Source organism: Columba livia, chromosome 11 (genome assembly GCF_036013475.1).
Source record: "Columba livia isolate bColLiv1 breed racing homer chromosome 11, bColLiv1.pat.W.v2, whole genome shotgun sequence".
NCBI classification, from domain to species: Eukaryota; Metazoa; Chordata; class Aves; order Columbiformes; family Columbidae; genus Columba; species Columba livia.
The window spans coordinates 15,075,822-15,101,564 of NC_088612.1; the positions used below are offsets into that span (position 1 = coordinate 15,075,822).

The 25,743-nt window shown below is 37.9% G+C and overlaps 1 protein-coding gene across 8 annotated transcripts in view; it reads right to left on the minus strand.

Annotated features, from left to right (window-relative positions):
• The window catches only part of THSD4 (thrombospondin type 1 domain containing 4), a 310,710-nt gene that overhangs the window by 63,129 nt on the left and 221,838 nt on the right, over nt 1–25,743 (minus strand). Inside the window, exon 1 of one of the 8 annotated variants that reach the window (XM_065076054.1) lies at nt 6,193–7,094. The exons of the other annotated variants lie outside the window; for them this stretch is intronic. Within the exon in view, the coding sequence (XP_064932126.1) occupies nt 6,193–6,195 (3 nt within the window). The 5' untranslated portion in view covers nt 6,196–7,094. Of the gene's footprint in view, nt 1–6,192; nt 7,095–25,743 lie in introns of those variants that run through there. 8 annotated transcript variants of the gene reach the window in all.

The following is a 25,743-nucleotide window of genomic DNA, read 5'->3' on the forward strand; positions in this document are numbered from 1 at the left end:
CCTTTCACCTCAGACAATAACTCAGGAGGTCTCCTTGGAGACTCTTTGTCTGTATCTAGTCTTATAAAGGGTTTGAACTCTGAAGGAATATAATGGTGTCCATTTTCTAAATTGGTTTATGATTCTACTGTTCAGTCCTCAAATGTCATCTTACATTAAACAAAACTCAGCCCTACCCGGAAACTTCAAAAAGCTGGACAATACAAAGAAAAACAAATGTCAGCGTTGTCACTGATAGCCCTTTATACTCAGTAATTGCTTCAGATACCTGAATCTCTTTCACTTCTGCCGCTGGAAACGGCCACTGCCGTTGCAGCCAGAACTACAAGATTTGTTTTATCAGCCCCAGTTTACCTAACAGTTTACCCACCTCAATGTTAAATTCACACCTGCAAACACTGTTATTGACTATTTAGCAAAGCATTTAGTATGCAAATACTGTTTTTTGCTGCCTGTGACAGATGTTTTCAGGCTAAAGCTGTAAATATTTGGTTTTCTGGGAGTTCTCTTACACACCAGTCCCCTCATGTAGATCTAACCTTCAAAGTTTCTCAGAACCCTGCCAGCGTTGCTGTGTCAGAGGTTACCTGTGCCTTCCCTCGCTAAGTCTGAGAAGCTTCCACATGTGTTTTTAGCAATGATAATCTGTTCCCCTTTCCGACACCTATTCATAGAACCGGTTTGCAATTTTTGAAACAGCAGTCAGCACATGTGCTCCTGAGGCCAAACTGCATATTGACTCTTTTATTTGTTATTTACAACATTTTCCCACACAAACAGAACTGTACATAACTACAGGATTTCTCTCAGGAGTCTCTAAGAACTGATCCAAAATTTAAACTAAATTAGCAAACACTACACTCACCCTTAGAAAAGCATGAAATAAGAACACAAGCGTTGCTGCTTTATCAATCTGTTATTCACCCATCAAATACCCATTTGGGTAAGACAACATCTAGATTTACACATGTAATCCAGTTTAGCCTTTTGACAAAGAGAAAGACATTTTATACAATAAATAAAAATCCTCAAAACCCCAAAGAAAACTCAACTGATGTCTCTCACAATATCTGAAACCGAATTTTACTATCCTACCTCACCAATTTATGTCCTATAACAAGATACACTGACCACAAGGTGGCACTTACAATCCTTGTGTAATCAAAATGGAGAAGGTCCATGGAATAAAAAGTTAATTTCTTATACCTAAACACAAAGTTTGTATTGCTTATATTTTCAAATTAGCCTCAACTACGTAAGTAACAACTACTGCTATTTTGTTATTGGTAATATGTTCTTAAAAATTATTAGTGAATTCAAAGATTTCTTTTGGTTTGGGACGTATTTTAAGCTGAAATAAAATGTTATACAAAACTGAAACGAAGGACAAACTCTCGAACTGATACTACTTCTACCTTTGCCTCCTACAAAAGAAGACAAGTGAAAATACCATTAAATGATACAAAGAAATGTGAAACCACAAAAAAAATGAATGACAATCAAAACAAAACAATACCAGTTATCAGCTGTTTCCACTGGACATCTCATAATATGATCTACTTCACCTCCTTTTCATATTTTCTGTTCCAAGTTGCATCACCAGCTAGCGGTGGTTCTTTCTTATCTCGTATTAATTCCATTTACATTTATGTTAGTTTTACAAGAAGTAGCCATTGCAGAATAGGCAATAAACTTGATTAGAACTGGCTAGATGTAGACACCTACATTTATACTTTCAAGAATTAAGGTTTCCTTTATGCACTACTATTAAAAGCCACACCATGTATAAGCTAAAACAAATGTAAAGCAAAGATACTTCTGTTCTTTCAGTACCAGATACCTTTTTCTAAAGCAAGCCGTGAGTATCTTCAGAGCATGATTTGTATCATGGACATCTCACAGAAATGCAAAAATTACTTCAAAATAATAAACTCAAATTTTAAACAGTAAGAGAGGCCAAGGATATTTGGCAAGAACAACTTATTGCTCATTTTCTCCAGATGAATATTTATGTCTAAGAGCTCCTACTTCTTTTATAACCAAGCAACACCATAAAAATATTTTTCCCCCCAAGTCATTGCTATGTAAGTAAATGGCTGAGAAAAAAAATATAAACTTTAAAGTATGTCCCTTTTTATCACTATAAGACTCTATTCACTTGAAACTCCCAACTTCTAGGAGTTTATATTAACATAAATTCAGCTGCCTTATTTCACTTCAGGTTGTACCCCACAGAAGATCTATACCTCTCCCTTCATTTGCACGTGCAACTTAACGTTGGTGCATTGTTTCCAATGGCTCAAATTCACAGTGTGTAGTCAATACACCTTTACAAACACCAAATACACCCAAATTCAAACAAGTAAACCAGAAAAACTAATAAGAAGCAGTAAGGACTAGTTATGAAAAATCAAGCTCAAACATTAAAATACGTATCTGACAGAGTTTCAAGCCCTGCTTGAGTAATTTGAATCTTCTAAATTTCTCAGCGTGATTAAAAACATTTGATGCATGATACTAAGGAAGAATACAAAAAAAAAAAACAATTTTGGTACATAAATTATTACCTTTATCTAGGTAAAATCTGTAGGATAAAATTTAACATATATGTTAGTAAAAACAGATCTTAGGTACACCAGAATGGTTGAAGTACTTAGCTACCACAAAATGGTGCAGCTCTGTCTATGGGGCTCTATGGCAATGCACATTATGAGTATGTGACACACTCCAGAACGTATTTTAATAGTTCATCCACAAAGTCATTCATAATATTGGTCTGGAGGGGCTAAATAAGTCATTAAACACCTGCAGTATTGCTTTAGTTTGGTACTTACATTCTAGGCCCCCTTCAGAACATGTAAAAGGAAGCTTGGATAAAGAAGGCATCACAAGAGATACTAACAAAGAAAGTCTCAACTTTACTAATCTAACTCAACTGGAACTCACAGAAGTGCCGTTCATTAAATCCCTTCCTTCTAGGCAGGAGGTACATTAGATTAGATAGATATATCATTAGATATATCATTAGACATATTGCTTTGGTATCTGAAAGCTTTGCCTCCTCATCTTACAGAATTATGGTTTGCACTAGTGGACTTAAATTCCTTTCCCAGACAGCCAGTTTCTGACACCTCCTCCCCAGCTCTTGTTTCTTGTCTTTGAGACATCTCTCTTCCTCTCCACTAAGGAGGACCCTGATTTTTCTGTTTTACTTTTCCCCCCAAGCCTAAGCAAGGCTGCCTAAAGACTGGCTGGATGACACCCTCCTGAACATGTTTAGAAGCTAAGGATAACAAGACTGGTTTTCTTTGGCCACTATTACGACCTTTGACCTTCACGTATGAACGTACAGATTTAGCTCCTACAGTTAGATGAAGATTATTCCTTTCAGTGCCATCTGTCCAGGACAGGTATTAAATGAGATGCCAATGAAGATTTTATGACTGCTAGAGTGTAATAGCTCACACATGCCAGTACATTGCTTTCTTGGTGAGATTCCCACCAAACGTCCAGCTCATTCACCAGAGCTACTGGAAATGAGAAGAAGCATACAGACCTCCAGGAACTTCTTTTGGGCTGGTCCCTGAGGGAGGCAAAATGCACATGCTTCATGGCATTCTAACAGAAGAGCAAGCAAATTACACCAGACAGCTCTTTAAGCATTTTACCGTATGAGGTACTTAACGTGCACAAACAGAAGCGTGAGGTTCAGTGGAAACAAAATACACAGGGTGTTCAACAGTGAGGAACCATGCCTGTACTTGTAGAGCAAGAAATACCATCAGAAAGCTTCCAAAGGCAGAACACAAGGAAGTCAGCATAACCTACTTGTCTTACTTGAACGTCTCACATGTCTTCAAGGGTGCAGCCTGACCCTCATTTGCTTTACAAACCAAAGGAGCAATGCTGAGAATTTACATTCAACCACAGGATAACAAACAACATTCTAACAGCTCTCACGTGATTTGTGGTTATCTATAACCATAATTTTTACCCAAACATTTGATCCTGCTTTGGCTTTCAAATATTTCCTGCTGCCCACAGACCTAATGGTCACAAATCTTTGATGCTATTTACAGGCCTTCACAAACAGATTGTGGTAACATCCAGATGCCATCTACTTAATTAGTCACAGGTTTTCTACCTGCACAATAGCTGTTTTCATTACCTATCTGTGCTTTATGTTGAACTTAATTTTGTCAGATAAATTTCAGACAGCAAGAAGAAACAAACTATTCATTTTTGACAACCTTAAGAATACAAATGACATTTATAGTATCTAGATATGCAGCAGTTTAATGAAAAAGAAAAAGCTACTCACATAAAGACATATAAAGACCCTTTCACTACGACATTCAACGGTTTCTTGTTGGCTAGAGAATTACTTGAGAGAAAAAAAGGTTCTATTCTTGTTACAACGGAAAAAGTAAAGCCATCCAGGAAAAATACTAATGTGAAAAGATAGTCTTAAAGATATCAACTAGTAACAGCTAATAAAAAAGTATTAAAAATATAAAGCACGAATCTCACACTGACACCTCTGACAGTCAGCAAAACAATTTCTCTCACATTGTTGTTTTCCTAAGGAAAGATACTATATACGGGACTTGTAGGTCTGTTATACACAGAACCAATTTAAGGTGTATGAAATCAAGCTAATAGGCAGCAGTACCACAGCAATAAAGAGCTGAAATTGAAACGCACCATAGCTGGCTATCACCTTATCAAAGTAAGACAGCTATTCAACTTTGAGATGTCTACAAATAGCTTATTAAAGCAATTCATTACTCAAGTGTTTTGAAGTGGCCTTCTTAATAACACTGAAGAGTGAAGAAGATTACGATGACTCATAATAAAACCATTCCACTGGAAACTGAAAAACATGTATTGAAGGTGGGTGCAAGGCCTGTAGGCCTTTTTCTACATTTGATCGTGTACAAGTTAGTCAGCAGCACTCATTTCTGCCTGGGTTACAATAAATCTGTCTTAACCATTCAGGAGCCTCTAAGCACCGAATCCTACCACAAGCACATGACCACAATACAGGAGACTAATTTTAGCACACCTGGACCCCAAGGTCAGTCTGTTCAAAGGCCTATCTGCTGCCAGAACATTCAGGAGCACATCTCAAGCCCTGCCTGGGCCTTCAGTTTTGTATCTTCACACTTTCAAGTGGATCAAGTTGCTCACATTCATTAAGGACAGGAACACTGTGATAGAAAAAAAACCAAACACCACAAAACAACCAACCAACAAGTACCTGACATTCAAAGTTTCACTATTTTTTTCATCTGAACATTACACTTGCAACTGGAAGATCCATATCCAAACCAGTTGTAATGCTCAAGAGGTAAAACAGGTTCAAATTATGTGTGCATCTCTGAAATGCACTAACTGCTTTTGCACTTCAAAAGCTTAAAACCATGAGGATAGTAAAGTTGCTTTAGTCTAAGACCAGACTAAATCTAATCTGAAACAAATATTCTAAATCACATATAATGAAGCACTCATATCTGCTTGAATATATTGATCTGTTGCAAATATGCCAAATTACTTGATATCATAGATTCGTCAAGAGTAAACAAACTATGCTTTTATTTATACAACTCGACTGGAAATGCAGGAAACCATTGCATTATCTAAGGTCAGATACCAACTCCACACATCGTAATCCTTGAAGAAGGGTATCTTGTTTCCTAGAATCTGTACACAAAGATGAAGTATATGTTTATGATATGGATCATAAGGCTAGGGCCTTCAAAACTGCAGACAGGGCTTATATGTACAGATGTACTGAATCCAGTAACAGTGCAGTCTGAAAATTCATGAAACAGCTCTTAAAATCTAGCCTAATTTAACCTTCTTGGCAATGACAACAAACAGTTAAATAAAATAATGCCATTTATGTCATTGATGTTAACTCTATGCCATCTTAAAACACTTCTTATCTAAATGGCTAAAGCTAATGCATAAGCCAGCATCACCCTGATTGTATCTCAGTATTATTGTTGGCAATATTTCAGGATTAAATGAAAGGTCTCCGTAATTCTCTTCAAAAGCTTGATACTTTAGAAAACAAGTATAAACCACAATATAACCCATCCAAATATACGGTTGTTACCTTGATATCACGCACCTACTCCTTGCTGGCCTTAAAAATTGCTTTTTCTCCTGCAGTCTTACAGTACCTACCATTATTATTTTCTAGTTCGTGAGCATCAGAGTGTAGACAAACAGTAATAATATTTGAAGACAACATCAGGAAGAGAGCTGAAGGGCAGTCTCAGGTATGACTGAAGTTGAGAGTGGCCTCCCAAGCACCTACAGGCAAACCTCTGTCTCTGCCCACCCAGCCGCGAGAGTCCCTGCTTCCATGGCAACGATCTCATTGTTGGAAGAAAGGTTCTATGGCGTCATGACCTCTATGATGCTGTTTTTATCCTGTCATGTGGACTAGCCATCTGAGTTACCTGTTCCTTCTGAAAACTCAGACATGGCAAAGCAGCCACTCCACAACACAGCAGACAGCCCCAGCATCATGCAATCCTCCATTCAATACAGTTCTATTTTCTCCATTTTCTTGAGGCTCAACAGCTATATAGTATCCTCCCATTCTACATCCATTTAAACAACATGCGTGATTTTGCACAAATGCAAATGCCTTCTCTTTATGAAGAAACTATATACTACACAGAGCTGTTACTGGGATATTTGAAAATAAATCTTTCAAACTTACACAGGTTCAAGTTTCCTACTTTTTAATAAAAAAAAAAAAACACCTAAATTTTATCTTTGCAAAGCTCTATTTGAGCCTGCACTCCTAAAAAACAAAAATTCTGCCTGTCCTATAGGAAATAAGGGCCCTTAGAACATTAAAAGGGGCAAGACGTGGGGAGAGTTATTGCAAATCTGCTGCAAGACAAGCAGAATCTAAAAGCTTTGGAGCTTTACATACTCCTGTTGACCAGAATTTAGGCCAGGAGGCAGTGCTTTGTACTGTAGTATACAATACTGTAATTTTAGACAAAAACCAGTCCTCCTTCTCACTTGTTTTAATAGACTGCTTATATGGGACTAATCAGTTTACATCATTACACATTTTTCATGCTCAAACATTATCAAATAATGACATTAATGTTTTAAGTGACATTTAAGTGACAGCCAGAAATCAGGAAATTTGGTTCTTCATAATTGATTTGTTCTTTTCTTTGATCCAGTGTGGTTCTTAGGATGCTGATTTTCCTCAAAGGTGGAGTTGTAGACCAAAATCCCTCTTTCTAGGCTCCTAAACCTATTCAGCCAACAATGAATCAATCAGTTTCTCACAGAAAAGGAAAACCTAAGAATACTCTTTCTAACGATAATGGCATTGAACATGCCAAGTTCCTTTCTCAGTTACCTCTGTATGCAACTTCATTAAGTTTGCATAGGGATTAGATTTAGATGCTCGTATTACAAAAGGGTTATTCTTGAAACCTAAGGATTTTTTTTAGCTGATACTTATCTAAGCTGTTTCAAACATCTCAAAGTAGACATGAAAAAGAAATACTAGAATTCACCGTGAGGAGACTACTCTATCACTAGAAATTTAGAATAACTACTTCCAAACCAAAGAACACCTATTTGGAGATAGATAGGTTAACACTTGAAGTATCCCGGACAATATAGACTACATACAAATTTTCCACGCTGTTATTAAGTTCTTGAACAGCCTTAACTGGAGATGCAAAGCAGAGAGTTGTCCTGACACTCCATCCTCTTCCCTCATCAGGGTAATTCAAGGGAAACATACTTGCTTTAAGAGTAAAATTTGGGCACAGGGAAGAAAATGCTCTCCTGTTCGCTTGTACTAAAGCGGTTACAGGAAGAGCCTGATTCAAACAAAAAGACTCCTTAATGATGCAAGAGAAAATAATCCACACTTAAGCAAAGTCCAGGTCTTAACTGAGCTTTGCTTGGTCTCTTTTTTCACTTGTCAGTGCTCTTCAAAACAAAATAGAACCAGACAGCCAAATTAGACATTGAGCAGTAAAATACAGTTTAACTTATTCTCATAGGCTCGTCATTCAGGTTGTAATTTGTTGTTACAAAGGAAATTAACTACTCCTTGCCTCCTGAGCTGTGTAACTAGAGAGTATTATTGAGTCTACAAGATTCTGCAAATGGCTTCTGCTGACCACATGGTATTGAATCCGGACTATTAATACTAACAACAGTCTTGACACTTTCAATATACAGTTTTTAATTCCCTTCAAAATTTTTAAACATTTTCTTATATTCTAGTATAATTTCTTGATATTTGCAGGATCAAGTCAGGTATAAGCAAAAGCTGTATTTAAATCTTGATGTATTTCAATGCTCCAAACATCCAAATACTTTCATCTCTGTTAATCAGAGAGAAAAATTGCAAAACATCAGTGACAAGGTCCCAAAGTAACAGAAAACTGTATAAGTTTGTTTTGATTGGCATACAAATAAGGAAAAAAATGCAGCCTAATGCCTGCCTCAGATGACTGTGTTCGACTTCACCATCATGTCAACAATATCTTCATCCTTCATTTGCACTAGAAGTTCCTTGTTCTTAGTATTTTCTTACTAATGTGAAGATATTCAGGTTAGCAAAAAAGCCCAAGTATGAAGAGCTTCAGAAGAATCTCAGGGCAGTGAATGATCAGGTCCTTTGAATGATTAGATTCAACGACCAAAGCTCTTCAGCTATAGTATTAGAAATGTAAGAAGGTCATGCCAAGTCAGACCAAAGGTCTGTTATTCAAAGGCATCTACAATGGATGCATAGGAAAGATCTTAAAGTCAGGAAAAACATATGCTATTTTGACAGTATATTTTTCCAGGTTGCCTTTATATCATTTAGTAGTCCTTTATTGGATATGTTTAGCTTCCTTCCTAAATTTTAGCACCCTAATTCCTATGTCAGCAAGTTCCACGGTTTAACTACATCATTGTTTTATTTTGAGACTAACACTAGGTAACTTCTGCCAATGTCTTGTAGTTCTGGTAGTGAGGAAGACAATGACTATCATTTCCTCTTCACATTTTCTATGAACTCTCAAGTTTTATGGACTTCATTCAATCATTCTCACCCAAGTTACCTTTTTTCCAGACTGAAATGTTCAGTGTTCTTCCTGCTGAAACACTGCTCATGCTATTTCATTCAGTTGTCATCTCCGCTGGCTTAACTGCACCTACTGCAGTTCAAAATGGTTTTCTAAAGTGTTTTCAGAAGGTAACCAACTCCCTTTGCTACTACCTTTCTTCAAATCACTTATGAATGCTGGATCTCAAACACTGTTTCCCTGTTGCAGTGGAACTGTTTCTCAACATCTTTTTTTCTTCTTTCTTGGATATCTTGACAGATCAAAATAGACATGAAAACTGCAGGCAGTTTTACAAGGTGAAATCCTTCCCCAGAGCATCATCCATTTGGAATGCCCTGTAAAAGTCACAGCCACAGCATCTGGATTATTTTCTGATTTTCAAGGTAGCTAATTTATCTCTTTTCCCAGAACACTTAGGTTCAAAGAGCTGCCTTTAGATTCATGCAGTTCTTCAAACAATTACTGTGCTATATGAAAGGTTAACAATAACAAAATTTTGAGCTACACTATTTCATTCAGATTCTATATTCCAGTTGTAAATGCTGAAGAATGCACAAGCTGCAGCACACAGTAACAGGCTATGCCTGAATGAGAAACAAGATTTGAAACTATAATGATTTCAGATCACAAATGCAACCCCAAATTTGACTCAACAGCTGTTCAAATACTCACACCTGAGTTTAAGTTTTGTTGTGACAAACATTATCTGAATTTCAAACACAGATATACATTACTGTAGAACAGGAAAAAAAGTAAAAAGGAATGTAATACTATGTGTCCTACATTACTAGAAAATGGATAAATATGCAACAAAGGTTGGACTTCAGGAAGTGACTTGGTTTCTTATTGCCCGTGGTCACTACACAGTTACCATGTACTTGCTACATCCTTTGTATCCCCACCACTACTTTAATACAAATCTCGCCACTAGGATAGAAAGAAGTTTAATTTGTGGATGCTTCCTATAAATACATTACACGAGGTAGGATTCACACTACAGGTATCTTTTTAAGGGTCAAACAGAATATATGAAGTGTCTTCACACTGTTTTTCTGGACTGTCCTTTACCCAGTGCATCAATAGCTCACACAGCTGAAACAAGCTAGGGCAGCAACATTAAGTTGCTAATAATGATGAAAACAAGGCATTTGTTTCAAATTCCTTTTAAAATAATGCCTTCACAAGGCATTTATTAGTGAATTCTTAGGGAATGTGTGGGTAAGTATTAATAAACAAAAAATCAAGATTAAAAAAAAGTAACATTGCTGAGGTCCAGATGAGAGATGGGCCTGAATTTTACTGTGCAAGCTCATAGCCAGTTTTTATTTTATTTAAATACTTATTGCAGTCTGTGTCATAAGAGTGTTGATTCCTCCTGATTCAGTACAGTCCATTCCACTGATAAGGAGAGATAAAGGAATGCCAAAAGTCTCTCAAAAGCAGCAGGATTTGGGTTAGAAAGAAAATGTGCCTAGAGGCAAAGTATAGTCACGGCTAACCTGTTTCAATCCTTTTCTCTTTTACTGAAGAACAAAATAAAAGTTAAACAAACATAATCTCTTAAAACAGCAATTTCCAGTTCTAATAGGTAACAGTTTGGTTACCTCATCCAAGTTCTCAGTGCACTGAAGAAACTCAAAATCCCTGAGGCAGATACTACACTGCACGAAGTTTATAGACAGGTAAACTGAGGACAAAGGAATTAAATGATTAGTTTCAGCCACTACTAGCATTGCAACTCTTGTGACCTGGTCTAACATACAGAGAATCCAACTCTTGCAAGCTTTTTTTTTTATAGAAAAGAAACGCATGCAAACTTCTGCAGAATCCAATTCCCAGTTAGGTACCACTGCGTGCCAACCCTGCTCCCCTGAACACGCAGCCTCTCAAACCTCTCAACTGTCTCTGTTCTGTAACAGCAGCTCTACAAGGTCTACCTGCTTGGCATGTGTAATTAACTGTCTATGGGTACACTGTATTTAACAAATACTTGCATGTTTTGCAATTTCAAACTTAAAAGAAAGAAATAGTCAATGTTTTCTGAAAAATAACAGACCATATATAAAAGTGACCTAGTGTAACATTCCTGTAAACTTCTGTCTCTTCCATCCTGCTTAACAATACAGAATTCAAGAACAGAGACTCTGTGAGCTACCCTTGAGATGAGGCAAGTTAGATTCACTGTCTTTCTAATAATTCCCAACGTGAAAAGGACTCTGGTCATTGTCAGTAGACTAGTCCCAACTGGCTTTATACTAGGGTTATGTTTATTCAAGTGTTCTCCTTTATGAAAGAAAAACTTGGCTTTATTTCAAGGTAAAGAAAAAACCTCCAAGCAGCAAAATATTTTAAGGACAGATGTCTGATCTTGAAACAGCAGCTAACACAGCCAGAATATATTTGTGCAATAAACACTTCCTCATCAGCCCTCCCTTTCAACTGCATGTATTTCTTTTTATCCACTATGTTGCTCACAAAAAAAGCAGCACAGAAAATAGTGTTCTCCATTATCTCCCAGGACAGCTTTAATTAATTATTCTAATAAAATGTGAAATCCCATAACGAGCATTGCCTTCTTTTAAAAAAAAAAAAAACCAAACCTCTGGGGGCTTAATTATGCCTATGATACCTTGAACCGTGCTGCTGAGAACAATGAGGTACATGGCCCAAACAGCAGCAACACGCAGGAACTCCACGCAGAGGGGATCTCCTATGAACTCAACCATCGCTTTGACCTTTCTTCACCCCGCTATGCTCACTGCTGCTTGGCTTATGTCTTTAGTTCCTTTCCACCTTCACGTACCTACTTTTGAGACCATGTGCACTGATGAAATTTTACCACAGCAATCTTGCAAGTTACAATTCAGCTTAAAAAAAAAAGGCAGAGCTGGTAACTATAGTAACAGGTAATATTTCTGAATGCTTTCCAATAATATCCCTGTTGCTTTTAGATGGTTATAGCTCTGCCAAAATTTAACCCACACTGAAAATTTCCTTGAAACAAGCTGAACATTTCTTTTCAAATAAAATAAACAGTAAAAATAATTCTAATTTTTCAAAAAAAATAGGAGCACACAAAAATTTGTGTTTTTTAAAGACCACATATAACTGGTTTACTCAGAAATTCTTGTACTTTTGTTGCTTAAGATCAGGGGCTCAAAACTGGGAAGCAGGCTGATAAAAATCAAGGATGTGCTCTTTCATCCTCTTAAGAAACAATGTCCATGTCTAGTCAAGATTTAAACCCCTGAGTATCACCATGGCATCTAGTCAACACAGACTTTGTTAAGGATTGGGCAGCACAACACTAAAAAAATACCCCAGCCATACAGTGCACATTCCAGAGTTCCAAGCAAGGTCAAGAGCTTGCCTGCCGTTGCTACTGTCAGGAAGGAAAGTGCATGGAAACAGCTTTCTGTCACTGAAGCATTAGGAAGCACCTCAGAAACAGTGTGTTTTACTGTACGGAACCAAAGAAAAGACAGGCGGTGTGGGAAAAGGCCAAAAAGAGAAGCTGGAGCTCAACTTACAGGAAGCGTATGTATTCTCCCAGCACAAGGACAAAGGAGGCGAAGGCAAGTTTCAGCCAGAACCTGCAGAAACTATAGCAAAGGATCCCGAGTCTTAACACTTCAGCTGCTCGGTATATAGCTGACATCCAGTGGCTTCTAAACACTTGCTGGTCTCTGTGAGAGCCAAGGTGACTCCATCATGGAATCTCTGGAGAGAGCGGGGGTTTGCTGCCTTCCTTCTTAAAAAAAAAACCAACCTCCAAGGACTGTTCTGAACACATGAAAATGACAATATTAAAGCGTACCTTTCAATATGCTCTCAAACTCTCCTTATGCTCCCCAAACTCCATATTCATTCCAAAGGTGAGACTTCAAGAGCTAGTGGTGCTCCAGACCAGAGAGGTATAGACATACCCTGACACGGCACCCATACCGAGTAGGTAGGGTGGCACCATCAGGAAGTAAGAAAAATTCTTTCTTAGTAAGAAAATGCTACAGATTTTATTGAAAAGTCTGGCTTGCCACTTTTGTGGTAAAGCATTCATAAATGCTCTTTTGCCCCAAGGCAGTACCAAGTCTAGGCTTCAGAGTCTGAGTTTTAAATCGGGCAGCATGCAGGCAAGCAGTATTCTCAGCTTCCTCCTTATTTCTCATTCATGGCTGCTCCAAGCTCCCAGTCATTTACAACTGGTTTTCACAGCGGCCCCTGGACTGCTCTGAAGGCCTCACAACCATGTTCATGTTTTACAACAGTACTAGGCCTGTGCCTGTTGGGCAAGGAGGTTGACAGACACCTCCTAAGGCTTCACCTCAGCCCTCCTCTGAAGAAAAACGGCAGCTCTTTAAATACCAGAAAGTCATACACAGTCCATGGTAGGAAGAGGGATCTATTTCACCATGTTTTCACCTTTAGTCTGTGTACATATATCCAACATCTCTGTCCTCACTGTGGTTTAATGAAGTCACAAGTTGCATTACCGACCTGCAAAGCCATCCTAATACTCAAGAGCAAGGGACTGAATCCAGCATTCTCCCTGCCCTGCACTGGAAGTGGCACCCCCCTGACAAGACAAAGGAAATTTTAACAGTACTCCTATCTGCTTTGATAGCACCCCAAAAGCCAAGGGATTCCCTAGCACTGATGTGCTGCAGCAACAATAAGTGAGCTGTTCTTTCAGAAGGTATTTTCCTAGCTTGATTTCCACACTATAAACTGAAATCGATTGTATTTATCATGCTGAAAGCCCAATAAAACGTGTTGTACTTTACCTTCTAAAACCGTTATCTGGGTACTGAACTCAACAGTGATTCTGCTACTTCATTTATTGAAAAAAAAAAAAAAAATAAAAAGATTTAATAATCAGGCAAACTCTGTGGAAAAAATGTATCACTTTTCCATAACATTATTCAGCAACAGCTAATGAGCTGCATGTTCCACATAGCTAAATTTCCCAGTGCCTTTGGACTGCAATTTATTAAACTGGTCCTATGCAACCAGCAGGCACTCTGATTAATATTTAGGCTGGTATAGCAATTCCAACTCTCCGATGTAAATACAAAAGCCCATCACAATATGAACAGCGCAAATTCTCTGATATCAAGCCAGATACCCCAGACAACTGTTCTCCTGTCCAAGACTGTTCTGCTTGCTCTATCTTCTAGAAGGCCACAGCTCCAAAACCCTGGAATTATTTTTACGCTATTCACCAAAACAGGATTAAAATCCATTTTGAGCGAAACTACTCATCTAAGCTTTTACTGCACATACAGTTGAATGAGAGAATGTAGCTTTTGTATCCCTATCAGATTCTAACTTGCTTACAGCTTCTCTCTGAATTTGAAATAGTATTCAATTTCTTATAAATGTTATTTAATTATTATTTTCCTAAACATCTGCTCTAATGCCCGCTGCGATATAACCACTGGGCAACCATAGAGACATAAGACTATCAGGTATGAAGAACAAAGATATTTCTGACATGTAAAACCATCCAAACACCTTGGAGAAGCTTTCTCTGAGGTAAGGAGCTCTAGGAAGTGGGAAAAACAAAACCTTACTGAAAATTAGTGTCTTAGACTAAAGCACATGAGACTTGCGTGGTCCCAAATAAGAACACTTCTGCTAAAGAGTACTAAGCTGTATCTTGTATTTTGTTATTTTAAACTAGGAGAAAAGAAAAATCCAGAAACAAGACCAGCTCTACTTACATGGAAGTTAATATTATTTGCTGAGAATCTGGTGGAAACTCCCATTGCTTAGAAAAGCTTGTTTCAGAAAACAGATTCTACATAAAGAACAGAGGGGACCTAAATTCTACTCTGTTCCTCTGACTGCCAAATAAATTGTCAGTACCCAAATGCAAAATTAATCCATAGTCTGTGCAGATCTCTAGGATCAGTTCAATTAAAGGAATAGTCAGTATTTCAGTCACTGAAATTAAGTATTTTCTTTTAGACCAGGCAAAACTGAAGAAGTGGGTACGTTGCGCTGCGCAGACTTCAACCTTTTGAATGACAGTGAATTTCGTAGCCTATCATTTCAAAGCAAAATACTGGCATACAGATTATTACATGTCCCCTTCTCCAGTGCTTTTTGATTACCACAGAAATTCTAGTCTAGGTTGAATCAAATTCAATACTAACTAATAACAAATAACTTTAACATAGAAGCACGTGTATACCACCTCATCCTGGTTGTGTCAGTTTAAATACTGTGCACACATATATGAAATAGAAAGTAAAGCAAATTATCAGAAGGTCAAACTATGTAAACCAATACAATCATAGTTACCAATATCCACAACATAAAATATATGGTGACTGCTAATAAAAAGCATCACTTGTCTGGAAGTTATCTCAAGTGTCCCACATATTGCAAATATTTTATACTGTTCCACATGCAGAAACATATGAACTATTGCTGAATAATAACTGCTAACCTATGTTAATTCCTATAGGATATTTGCTAAAACATTGGTTAAGTAGTCAGGGAAATTGCAGGCAATGGGATAATTACATATACTTTTTTTGTATGATGCAAAACAAAACCTTTAGCTTTATGTTTAGGTATCGTTTCTGATGAGCTAATACTCCACTTCCGCCAGGCTTATGTGCTTACTGTACTCTACGTTTCTTAAGCAGAAGACATTCCCCACTGATAAAGGACAAGGCTTGCAAGAGAAGATGCAGAACTGACCAGCCTCATCATCTTTCCAAGGGTCTGTAACTTTTTTTGCATCTTTATTCTTAGTAGTGCTTAAAATGCTAGCCAGATGAAAAATAACAGCAGTAAAGAACAGAATGTTTTTCACTACACAGCTACTTAATGCTCTGGCGACAAACACATTCTGTTCAGGCTTGCTGAGCTTAACTAGACAGTCACTTGTTTGCCCAGACTCACTTGCCACACACACACAAAGTGGGTATAATAAACTCTGCTCTTTTCCCCAGCACAAACCAAATAACTACAAGAGCAGGTAGTACAGTGCCAATAAATTTTCTGGCAAACTTAGGTTCCTCCAATTAGAGAAAGAGCCAAAAAGATAAATGAAAACAGCAAACAAAGTAGCAATGGCAAGCAAGGAAAGAACCAGCCAAGAGAACATACAGTTTGGTTTCCTAGCTGAGGAAGCAGAGAAGGAAGAGAGGTGAATTTCCACCTGGAACAAATTCATAAAGAAGTCTAGAGCACGGAGTTCTGGCAGCTGTATTTGCTGCTCTACTGTATCAATAACCTGATCAAACTTGCCAACACACATGCAAGCATCTGTTTTCTGCATTCATACGTATGTAAATATTCAAGACACACAGCTCGCTCCTAGGCAAAGCCAGCAGCCTGCGTACACCAAGGAGCAGAACTGTCTCACCGCAGAGGAGCCACGGCAGGTAGGCCTTCCCAGCAGCTCTCTGCACGAGTAAGCAGAGGGAACAAAATTCTCTATTAGTGTGCTACCCGCACACAATCTACATGCAGAACCATTCACAACTAACCGTGTCCACTGTTTCACCAGCTGTATTACACAGTAAATCGATCATACGTGCACAAAGCAGCACAATGACTGAAAAAAAAAATTTCTATGCATCTAATGATACATTAAACATACATTATTTCAAAAATGTGTGCAATAATACAACTAAGTATTAAAAATCCTGTAACAAACTAGAGTTGAAAGAAAGTACAAGCACAAAGGAAGAAGAAAGAAGGGGAAAAACAAATTCATCAGTAAGACCGTAGTTATAAATAAATTTTAAAATAATAGTTAAATGCAACTAATACTTTCAAAACATTAAAAATTACAATTCCACACAATCTGGGTCTTCACTTCTGCAAGATTCACCTGAACAAAAGAGCCCACAGCAATTGTTTCTGAGCAGTTTTATTTTACAGAACTTTGTAACCAGAAAGTCACAGGATGATGCGCTCACAAGCCCTTAAAACAATCAGGGAGTTCTATCAAAACACGCAATGTTTATGCCAAAATATCTGAAGGGTTATCTAAATTGCCGACAAGAAGCCATCACGAATTTGCTGAAAATCATTATTCTAATAATAACTATGTTATTATGCAGTATATGTTTGCAGTCACGCAATACAGACAACTCATTGTATATGAATAAATGTGTTTCCACATGAACACTAGACTGCATTTGGGTTGCTTATGTCTACATTTAATATCTATATCATTAACAAATTAAATAGGTGAAAAATTTGCCTGATAGTTCAGTTCACATGAAACTCCAGAATTGTCATAAAAGAAATAGTACAATGTTGTTTTAATAAAATTCACTGAAGCCAAGAATCTTCTTAAAAAGCGTAAAGGAATTAAAAGTATGTTGCATAATACTACCACACTGTGTTTGTAGTGACAACAGACTGGCTGTGAAATTAGAAGAGTTTGTAAAGACATCAGTGCTGGCTGAGGAAAGTCAGTGTTAAGATAAAAAGATCAACTACAAGATTAGCAGTTAGATCAGCAGAGGATAACATGAGAGAATAAGCAAACTGCAAAGACTAGTCACCATTCTGGTGCCAACTGATGGCTTGCAAGTGATTCTATTCCTATGGAAAATTTTCAATTAATTGTCATTAGTTTAATTAGTTATGTCTAGAGAATGCACCACAAAAACTCTTACAACAGCAGTTTATTGAAATATTCCAAGAGACAGTAAGACATAGAGTGTCTTCATAATATTTTCAGAGATGCAGACCATAATAACAAATGACTGAGTGACATCTTCAAAATGGCACAGAAGCCTGTGTAGAGAATGGTACCCAAAATATTAAGATTGGTATGGATGAAAACACATATAAGCTCCAGAAGCAAAGCACCAGTTTAAAAAAAATGGCCTATGTTGATAACAAAAGACCCTGTTCATTGCAATAAAACTGAGGAATGTGATGTTTATGACAAGACCAGAACAACTCACCAGCGGGACCCTCTGCACTCTGGCAAAAGCAGGAGGGCAAGGTGGCTACAGCAGGTCCCGCTGACCCTTCCTTTTCCTGTTGGTACAACAGAACACAGGCTCTTGCCATGAATTCCCAGGCCTTTGCAGGATCAGCCCAGATGTGTTTTTGTCAACGTCCCTCCAGCTCAAGAAGTGAGGCTGAGCTATATGGTGATGGGGAGTGTTGCACCTGTCAGACCATATAACCAGCATGCTAGAAAAGAAGGCTCCATATTCCAATGTCAATGCTGAACAAACTGCTTGAAGTGCAAACTAACATGAAGCAGAGCCAGAAGTTTCCACTACTCTGTACTCTGTACATGAAGTAGCGCCAAGCGTTTCCACCACCGTAGCATAAGAGCAAATAGATATTCAAGCACACAGTTAACAGAACAGGAGGAAAAGTAATTCTCTGCTCCTCTACTACACTGAGCAGGATCAATGACCAGGAAATTCAAGGAGTTTATGCAAGGAGCACAGGCTTGCAAAACGTAGAGTCAGGAAACTTTATGAAGACCACAGAATTTGGCCTATTATGTACTTACCATATTATTTTAAAAATATTTTCTTTCTGAAGAATTTATCCCAGATTCCATATGAAGCTGTAAAAAACCCAATACATGATGTTTCCTACTATCTATTTATAAAAAACCTCTATGCACAGATGAGAATTCAAAGAAATCGGGACGTTCAGTCTGTTCGCCCATATGCGAATAATAGTTTCCAAAAGAACAATTCCTATTATTCTGGATATAATGCACACAGTCTCAGTATAAAGAGAAGTCATATTGTAGAGAATTTTAGAAACCTGATGCTAGAATTAGAAAGAGCCTAAATATTCTACTCCATACCCTAGAGCAAAATTAGCAGCACTTTGAAGTTCTGACACATAATCTTCAAAGTCTGCCTAACGTTAACAAATAGTTTGGGTTGACGTACACTGTTTAAAAGGGACTATGAAGTCTGTAGGCCTGAATAAACTATCACGGTTTAGGATCCAGCCCTTCCTTCTCCTCCCTACAGTCCTGTGTGGCTCCAGACCTTCCTGGCAGACTTCCCTTCCTCCTCCTGGCTTTGGCCACAGGATACACCGCAGGATTTATATCCAGAGGCAGGGTTTCAGAATGCCAGGGTTCAGCATGAGGTCTCATCACCGCTTCCCCATTCTGTTTCCACATTCCTTTATGTTCTCCAGCGCTATGCAGAACACCACAGATGAGACCTACTGTGGTACCTAATCTAACCACCACCAAATACAGCAGACAAACTGCTCCTAGAAAAGCAAACGCTCCTGTTTAATTCTTGATCACCCACCACTTTGGCCCACAGTAACATTTCAGTGGGCTGCATTTATGATGTACCTGGCCTCTACAAGCATGAGAGCACAAAAACTAATTTCACATGAAAAACTTCAGTTCTGCTGTACAAATACCTAGAAAGATGCTATTGCCACATTTTTGCTATGTAAGTACTCCAGGCTTGCTTCTCCAATATTTCGCATTTTGCTTGAACAGAGGCATGAGCGAAAGGTATTAAATGCTAATGATTTGTTAATATTTAAAGCTTATTTTGCACTGCTTATGTAAAAACTATATGCTCATCTTGGTATCTGGGCAGCAAATACTGTTATGATGAAAACTGTTCTAACTGCATTTTACTGCACAAGCTTTTAAAACAAATTGTAAGTGGTAAATAATTTTAAGATGGGCTCTTTGTATATTTCTTGTATTAGGTAAATAAAGTTTCCTGGACTTGGTTAAAGTTTTTCATATTTGTGAGGTATTTGCCCATCTTTGTTTTAAACTTAAAGCAAGAGAAAGCAAGCACACTGTTATATTTCACAGAACATCTACCCTGTTACTGTATAACAAAAACACTGATCATACTAATACTTTAATTCATTGACGAGTATCTCCTTAAACTTGGCACTAAAATACAAAGAATTTCAAATGTAATTCTTAACATCCCCAGCCCCAGACACTGGCAGAGTTTAGAAGCCAGGCTTTCTTAAAAGGAATGCTTTTCATTTAACATGGCTGAAATTACTGTATTTAAAAAAAATCTATTTCCTTTTTCCTTCAAACACCCACTATCTCCTGTGCAATATGGCCCAAGGTTTAGAAAACTCTATGTTCTAAGTTTGGTGATCCAAACCCTTCAGTCTTTACTTAGGCAAAACTCCCACTGAAGTCACTGAAATCAGAGGGAGTTTTGCCTGAGTAAGAACTGCTGAGTTTGGCTCAGAACATGCATGGCTCTGTAGGCTGAGGAGAATGTGAGTGAAAGTCACTGCTGCATGTAAGTAGCTCACTTTTCCAGCCACAAAAATCATAAATTATTTTACAGTATACAAATGAGCATCTTAATTTCATTTTATTTGCACTACGTTGCAGAACACATTTGACAAAAGGAATAGAGAAATGCTTGCACAACTGCTGATAGTGACCACAATAACACTAATGCTGTGCTCAGTTACAGCTTTTCAGCACAACTTCTTACTGAGCAATCAAAAAAATACAAACCTCCTTGAAAAAAGGCAGGCAATGATTACTTGAACATGCAGTTCTGCTTAGAGCTGCATACCTCATGAAGGGGAAGCTCTGCTCAAAGCTGTGTACCTCTTCTTACCTGTGTCCTATTGTAACCCCTGGGACACTTCAGTATGTCTCATAGAAAACTGTGGGCTATCTCGGAGAGATAGGAAGACTGAGGTTCAGAGAAACATTTCACAGAAAACAAAACACTCTGTTACTTAATAGGTAGAATATCCTTGTTGTGACACGTCCATTCTGGGTCTTCAAGGCATCTTAGCATGCTTGCACTTGCCTCATGAAGTATCTTCTCTCTCACACATATGTATCTGCAATCTGTGTGAATTCTGTCTGTGTTCTCAGATTTGGACAGCCCTAAACACCACCAGTATTTGTGAGAAAAGAGGTGTGGGGCCTCCAATAATGGTTTAAGAGTGAAAACTGTTTCAAACTGAAGTGAAACAATTAAAAACTACAATGAAGCATTTATTTTTTTAAACCAATTTTCGCCAACCCTCAACATTCCACAGAACTACATTTTAAGTATCATGCTTCATTTTTTATTTGCTTCTGCATGCTTTTCTTCCCTACTTTTTAGCTTAAAATTCAAATTCATAAGTAGGTTTCCAACCCCCCTAAAAACTTTTGTAAAATTAAGTAACTGAACTGTTTTGCTCACTTAGAGCATGACATCTTGATAAAACTGCATGACATAACACTATCAAAAAATATAACACCTTAAAGTTCTGCCTTTTGACTTTTTTTTAAGTCTTACCCCTCTGCCTTGCCAGTATGCATGTAAAACAGCTGGATCTGGTACCTGGAATTAATTATCACAGATATTTAGACCTCTCCCTTGCTCCTTGAATGGAGATTTAAGGATTCAGGCTCCACCCAGGCAGCAGAACTGAAAAAGTAATAGGAAACAGACATAAATCTCTCGCATGCTAAGTTTCCACCTCTCCCCAGTATTCTCTGTTCTGCACCTGTAAGAAAGCAAGACAAAGCATTCTCACCTGTGTGTCAACCACACACAGTATTTTTCAAAAGATTTATTTAAGCTGCAATGCTCTCTACACACAATCTTCAGAAAAATTAACTGGTTTGCTAACTGGTGGAAAGTCCTCAATTCATGCTCAAACCTGACCCCTTGTGACATCCCAGGCCAGGCTGGATGGGGCTCTGAGCAACCTGAACTAGCTGAAGATGTCCCTGCTCATTGCAGGGGGGTTGGACTAAATGAGCTTTGAAGGTCCATTCCAACCCAAACTATTTATGATTCTATGAAGCTGTATGTAAAGAACTCTGAAAAGTTTTAAAAACAACTTTTCTCCTATTCAGTACATTTCAAAAGAAAGTTTAAACCTTTCTAATGTACTGATGGAACTAGAGGAACTACACACAAAACAGTATGCAGTCTTGTTCCACTAGATACAGAACTAAGATTATTTAAAAAAAAAAAAAATCCCTCTGTAACATTTAAGACCTAAAAACTTAAATAATCCATTCATTTATTCTCTTGTTCCTCCCCAGCAGGCCCATTTCAATCTGGATTTGTAGGAGCACTTTGGGAGACAATTGCATAGGACAAAAGTTGTTGCTGGACTTCACCAAGAGAAGCTTGTGGAAGACAAGAGGGATTTGCCAGGGGGAAGGGCAGGCAGGCACACAAGCCTGCATTCCAAATATCAAGAAGCTACATTAATGGAAGAGTTGCTTGCACTAAAATCCTATGTCTCAAGATCAGTCAGCAAGTGTTCTCACCATCCAAAACCTCGGAGCACAGGGCTACCACCTGACAGCCTTCACTTCCCATGCTGTTCCTACTGCAAGTCCTTCAGGATGTGTAGGAAAGGAAAAACTTCAGCTTCCCCATCCAAATAATATTCTTCTATATTCTTGTATCAAAATCTAAACTAATTATATTTAAGGGAGGAAAAATGGATGCAAAACAGTATTTCCAGAAGAGTTCAGATCTGTAACACAGGCATAGATTCTCATCTTCCTCACACAAGAAGTTGTTTTCAGTAAAAAGAAATCTGTCGTCTTTGTATCCTTCATATTTTCAGGTAACAGGAAAATGGCTTCTCTCCCCCAGGTTTATCTTAAAGAAGCTAACAAACACATTGATGTTCCATTTTGGAAGGAAGCCACAGGTGGCAATCTGGTATGATGCTACTGCTGTACTTGCCTAAAAAAAGTCTGGGTGAAGTTGTCCAAAATTAGGCAATTTGTGAAGTCAAATGGTCCTGCAAATGGACTGCATGCACAGTTACCATACACCAAAGCAGTGAGGACGGTTTTTATCTGGGAGATTAAGAGGGCAAGGAGGTATCTGCTTGTGCCACTTTACACAAGAAGCAAGTTTTAACCTCCACGGCACTTTTCTCCTTTTCTTTTTGCCAGACTGCCGAACTATGCTGCAGCAGATACTCCCATCAGTTATGTCTCCACCTGTTTTAAAACTAGTAGAGGAACTGAACTCTCCACACTGTTGATACAGACCAATGCATTTCAGAAGAGACAAAGCTTACAGCAACAGGAAACAAGTCAGAGGCCAAATAAATATTACTGCTTTAGCCATCTACATAACTGGAAACCACTAACTCTTCAGATGAAAAATGGATGCTGTTCTGCCAGGTTGCCATGATAGATCTTAGACACACACAGACAGTTTTATGGTCTTGTAAGTGTTCTTCACTGAAAGGGAAACTTGGAAGTAATAAAGCATTTTCTTACAACTGAAGCCTGACCGCAACTGCTGCCAATTCAACAGTAAACTGGCTTCAAGTATGTGGAGTTGCATGGTTTCAGCTTCACCACGACAGGGAAACCAACTCTGTAGCCTGGCACATCCACCAGCTGGAAATGTGCCATGATTGTGCATTGAGTTAAGCTCCAGACAGACTGTAAGAGCTGAACTTTAAACCATTTGTATTTTTAACGTACACAAATAAATTTATAGCAGCATAAAAAAGTCATGCTTCAGGGATTAACCTCTAATAACCTCTCTTGCTATGTTAACAAAGACATTTAAAATCTGCCTCTGCAAGTTACACAGGACTCAGGTTAATGAAGGCAATTCAAAAAGAAATTTTAGAGCCTCATTATATCTAATAAGGGATTAGTGACACCAGCAATTTTTAAGAACATTTGTGGACACTTTGATGCTGCCCTGTGGCTTGGGACTCCCTCATTTCACCTCAGGATTCCCAGATGAAGGTAGGTTTGGCAAGGTGAACCTTAGAGAAGTGAGTGGCATGTAGGACTTGAAAGCAGACATAATTTTCAGAATGTCATGACATACAGCTTCCATTGTAGGCATTCTACCATCTAACAATTTAGTGTTATCTCTCTTTAACAAATGAGAAAAGTAAGGTCCACCAGGTAACGAACCAGCCTTAAGATTGTAGTTGTTCTCATGAAACAGAGTTTACCAAGGAAGGACACCTATGGCAGGGCAGTACTTAGGTGACACTAATGCAGCTACAGACACTACCTGAAGTTTCCTGTTTCTTAAGTCAAACAGAAGTAAGACCAGAATTATATGACAGAATAGGGACTAGTCTATGGGACGTTTTAAGATCAGAACAGTTTCATGGCTTACCTATATGTTTGAGACAGGCACCACAGTTAATGGTAACAGGAGATGGAAAAGAAAGTGATTGTACAAGCACTGCCACTCAGAAAAAGTCAACAGTGTAAACCAATCTTACCTCGGCTAGAGAATCCATAAAGAAGTTATCTGTTCTGAATGTCACAACTTCAGAAAAGCTTTATTTGGAATATCTGAAAAATCCAACAAACTAGACAACAGAGGATCCATGTAGGAAAGACCCCTTAAATCAGGGTTGGCTTGTACCATCAAACCTGAAGCAGCTACAGAATTTAACGTATTGATAGGAAGAAAGTGAAGCTGGCAAAACAATTCTGATGACATTCCAAACAGGAAAAAAAAAACCAACCAAAAAGACAAACACACACACACACAAAACTAAAATCAGTAGCGTGCCTTTTCTCCTAGTTGCTATTATAGAATCATTTCCAAAATCACTCAAATTTTAAAACAGAAAATGCAAAAGGCCTTACTGAGATATTAATGACTGTACATATTTTCTGGGAAATTGTCAAATATTCAGAGTACCCAAGTTTTGTAGGCTTATTTCAAAACAAAAGGCATATTACTAAATTTAACTACTTATCTCAGAACCTTCAAGGACAGAAGGCAAAAAACCCAGGAACAGCGATGGAAATTGTCAAGTTTAGAAGAAAGATCATAAGATGACCTGCAACAGAAAGCTGGACATGCTTACCCACAAGGACAATTCTAATCTTGTATTCCAGTATGACTATTAATGCTTCTATTTCTCGTCTAGACCAAACAGTAAGAATACTTAAAAGTGATAAATGGCAAAGAGAAAATTCGGTTACATTTTTTAGAGCTTCAAGGACATGATGTTGAGTTTGACTTCTGACCATAAACTATAAGGTTTCCACAGGCTGTATTTTATCTGAAAAAGTTCAACAAGTCCCTAGCAGAAGCCAATCCAGAGGACAGATGTGAAAAAGCAAATTAAAACAAACACTCCCCGCAAACCAAGAAAACCCCCAACCAACCAACAAAATAAACAAACAAAAACCAACCAAACAAACAAAAAAACCCCACCCCACAACACAAAACATCAAACTGCTAAAGCCATCCATTCATTCGATAATATTCTACAACTGCTACAAATCGTGTAGACTTAATTGAGAAGCATTATTACATTACATTTTCTAGCCAGAAGATGCTATAAAATACAGTTAAAAGGAGTCGCTCACGTTCACTAGTATCAGGGACACAATAAACACCAATAGCACATCAAGGACACTTTGTCAATAACAACTCATAGAAGAATGCCTGAAAAACAGCTTTTGTCTCATTCAGGAATTATTTTTCCTGACGAAATGCAGAGAGGCCACAAAGAGACTAAAAGCTTGCACTTATAGGTACAGCTAAAGATGTTTGTAAGCACATGGATAATTTTTTTAATAGAAAAACAGCTGTTACTAATTTTCATGGTTTAAACATCTTCAATCTCAGAAGTTCATAACTTATAAAGAAAGTTAAAAACAGACAAAATGGAGAGATACACA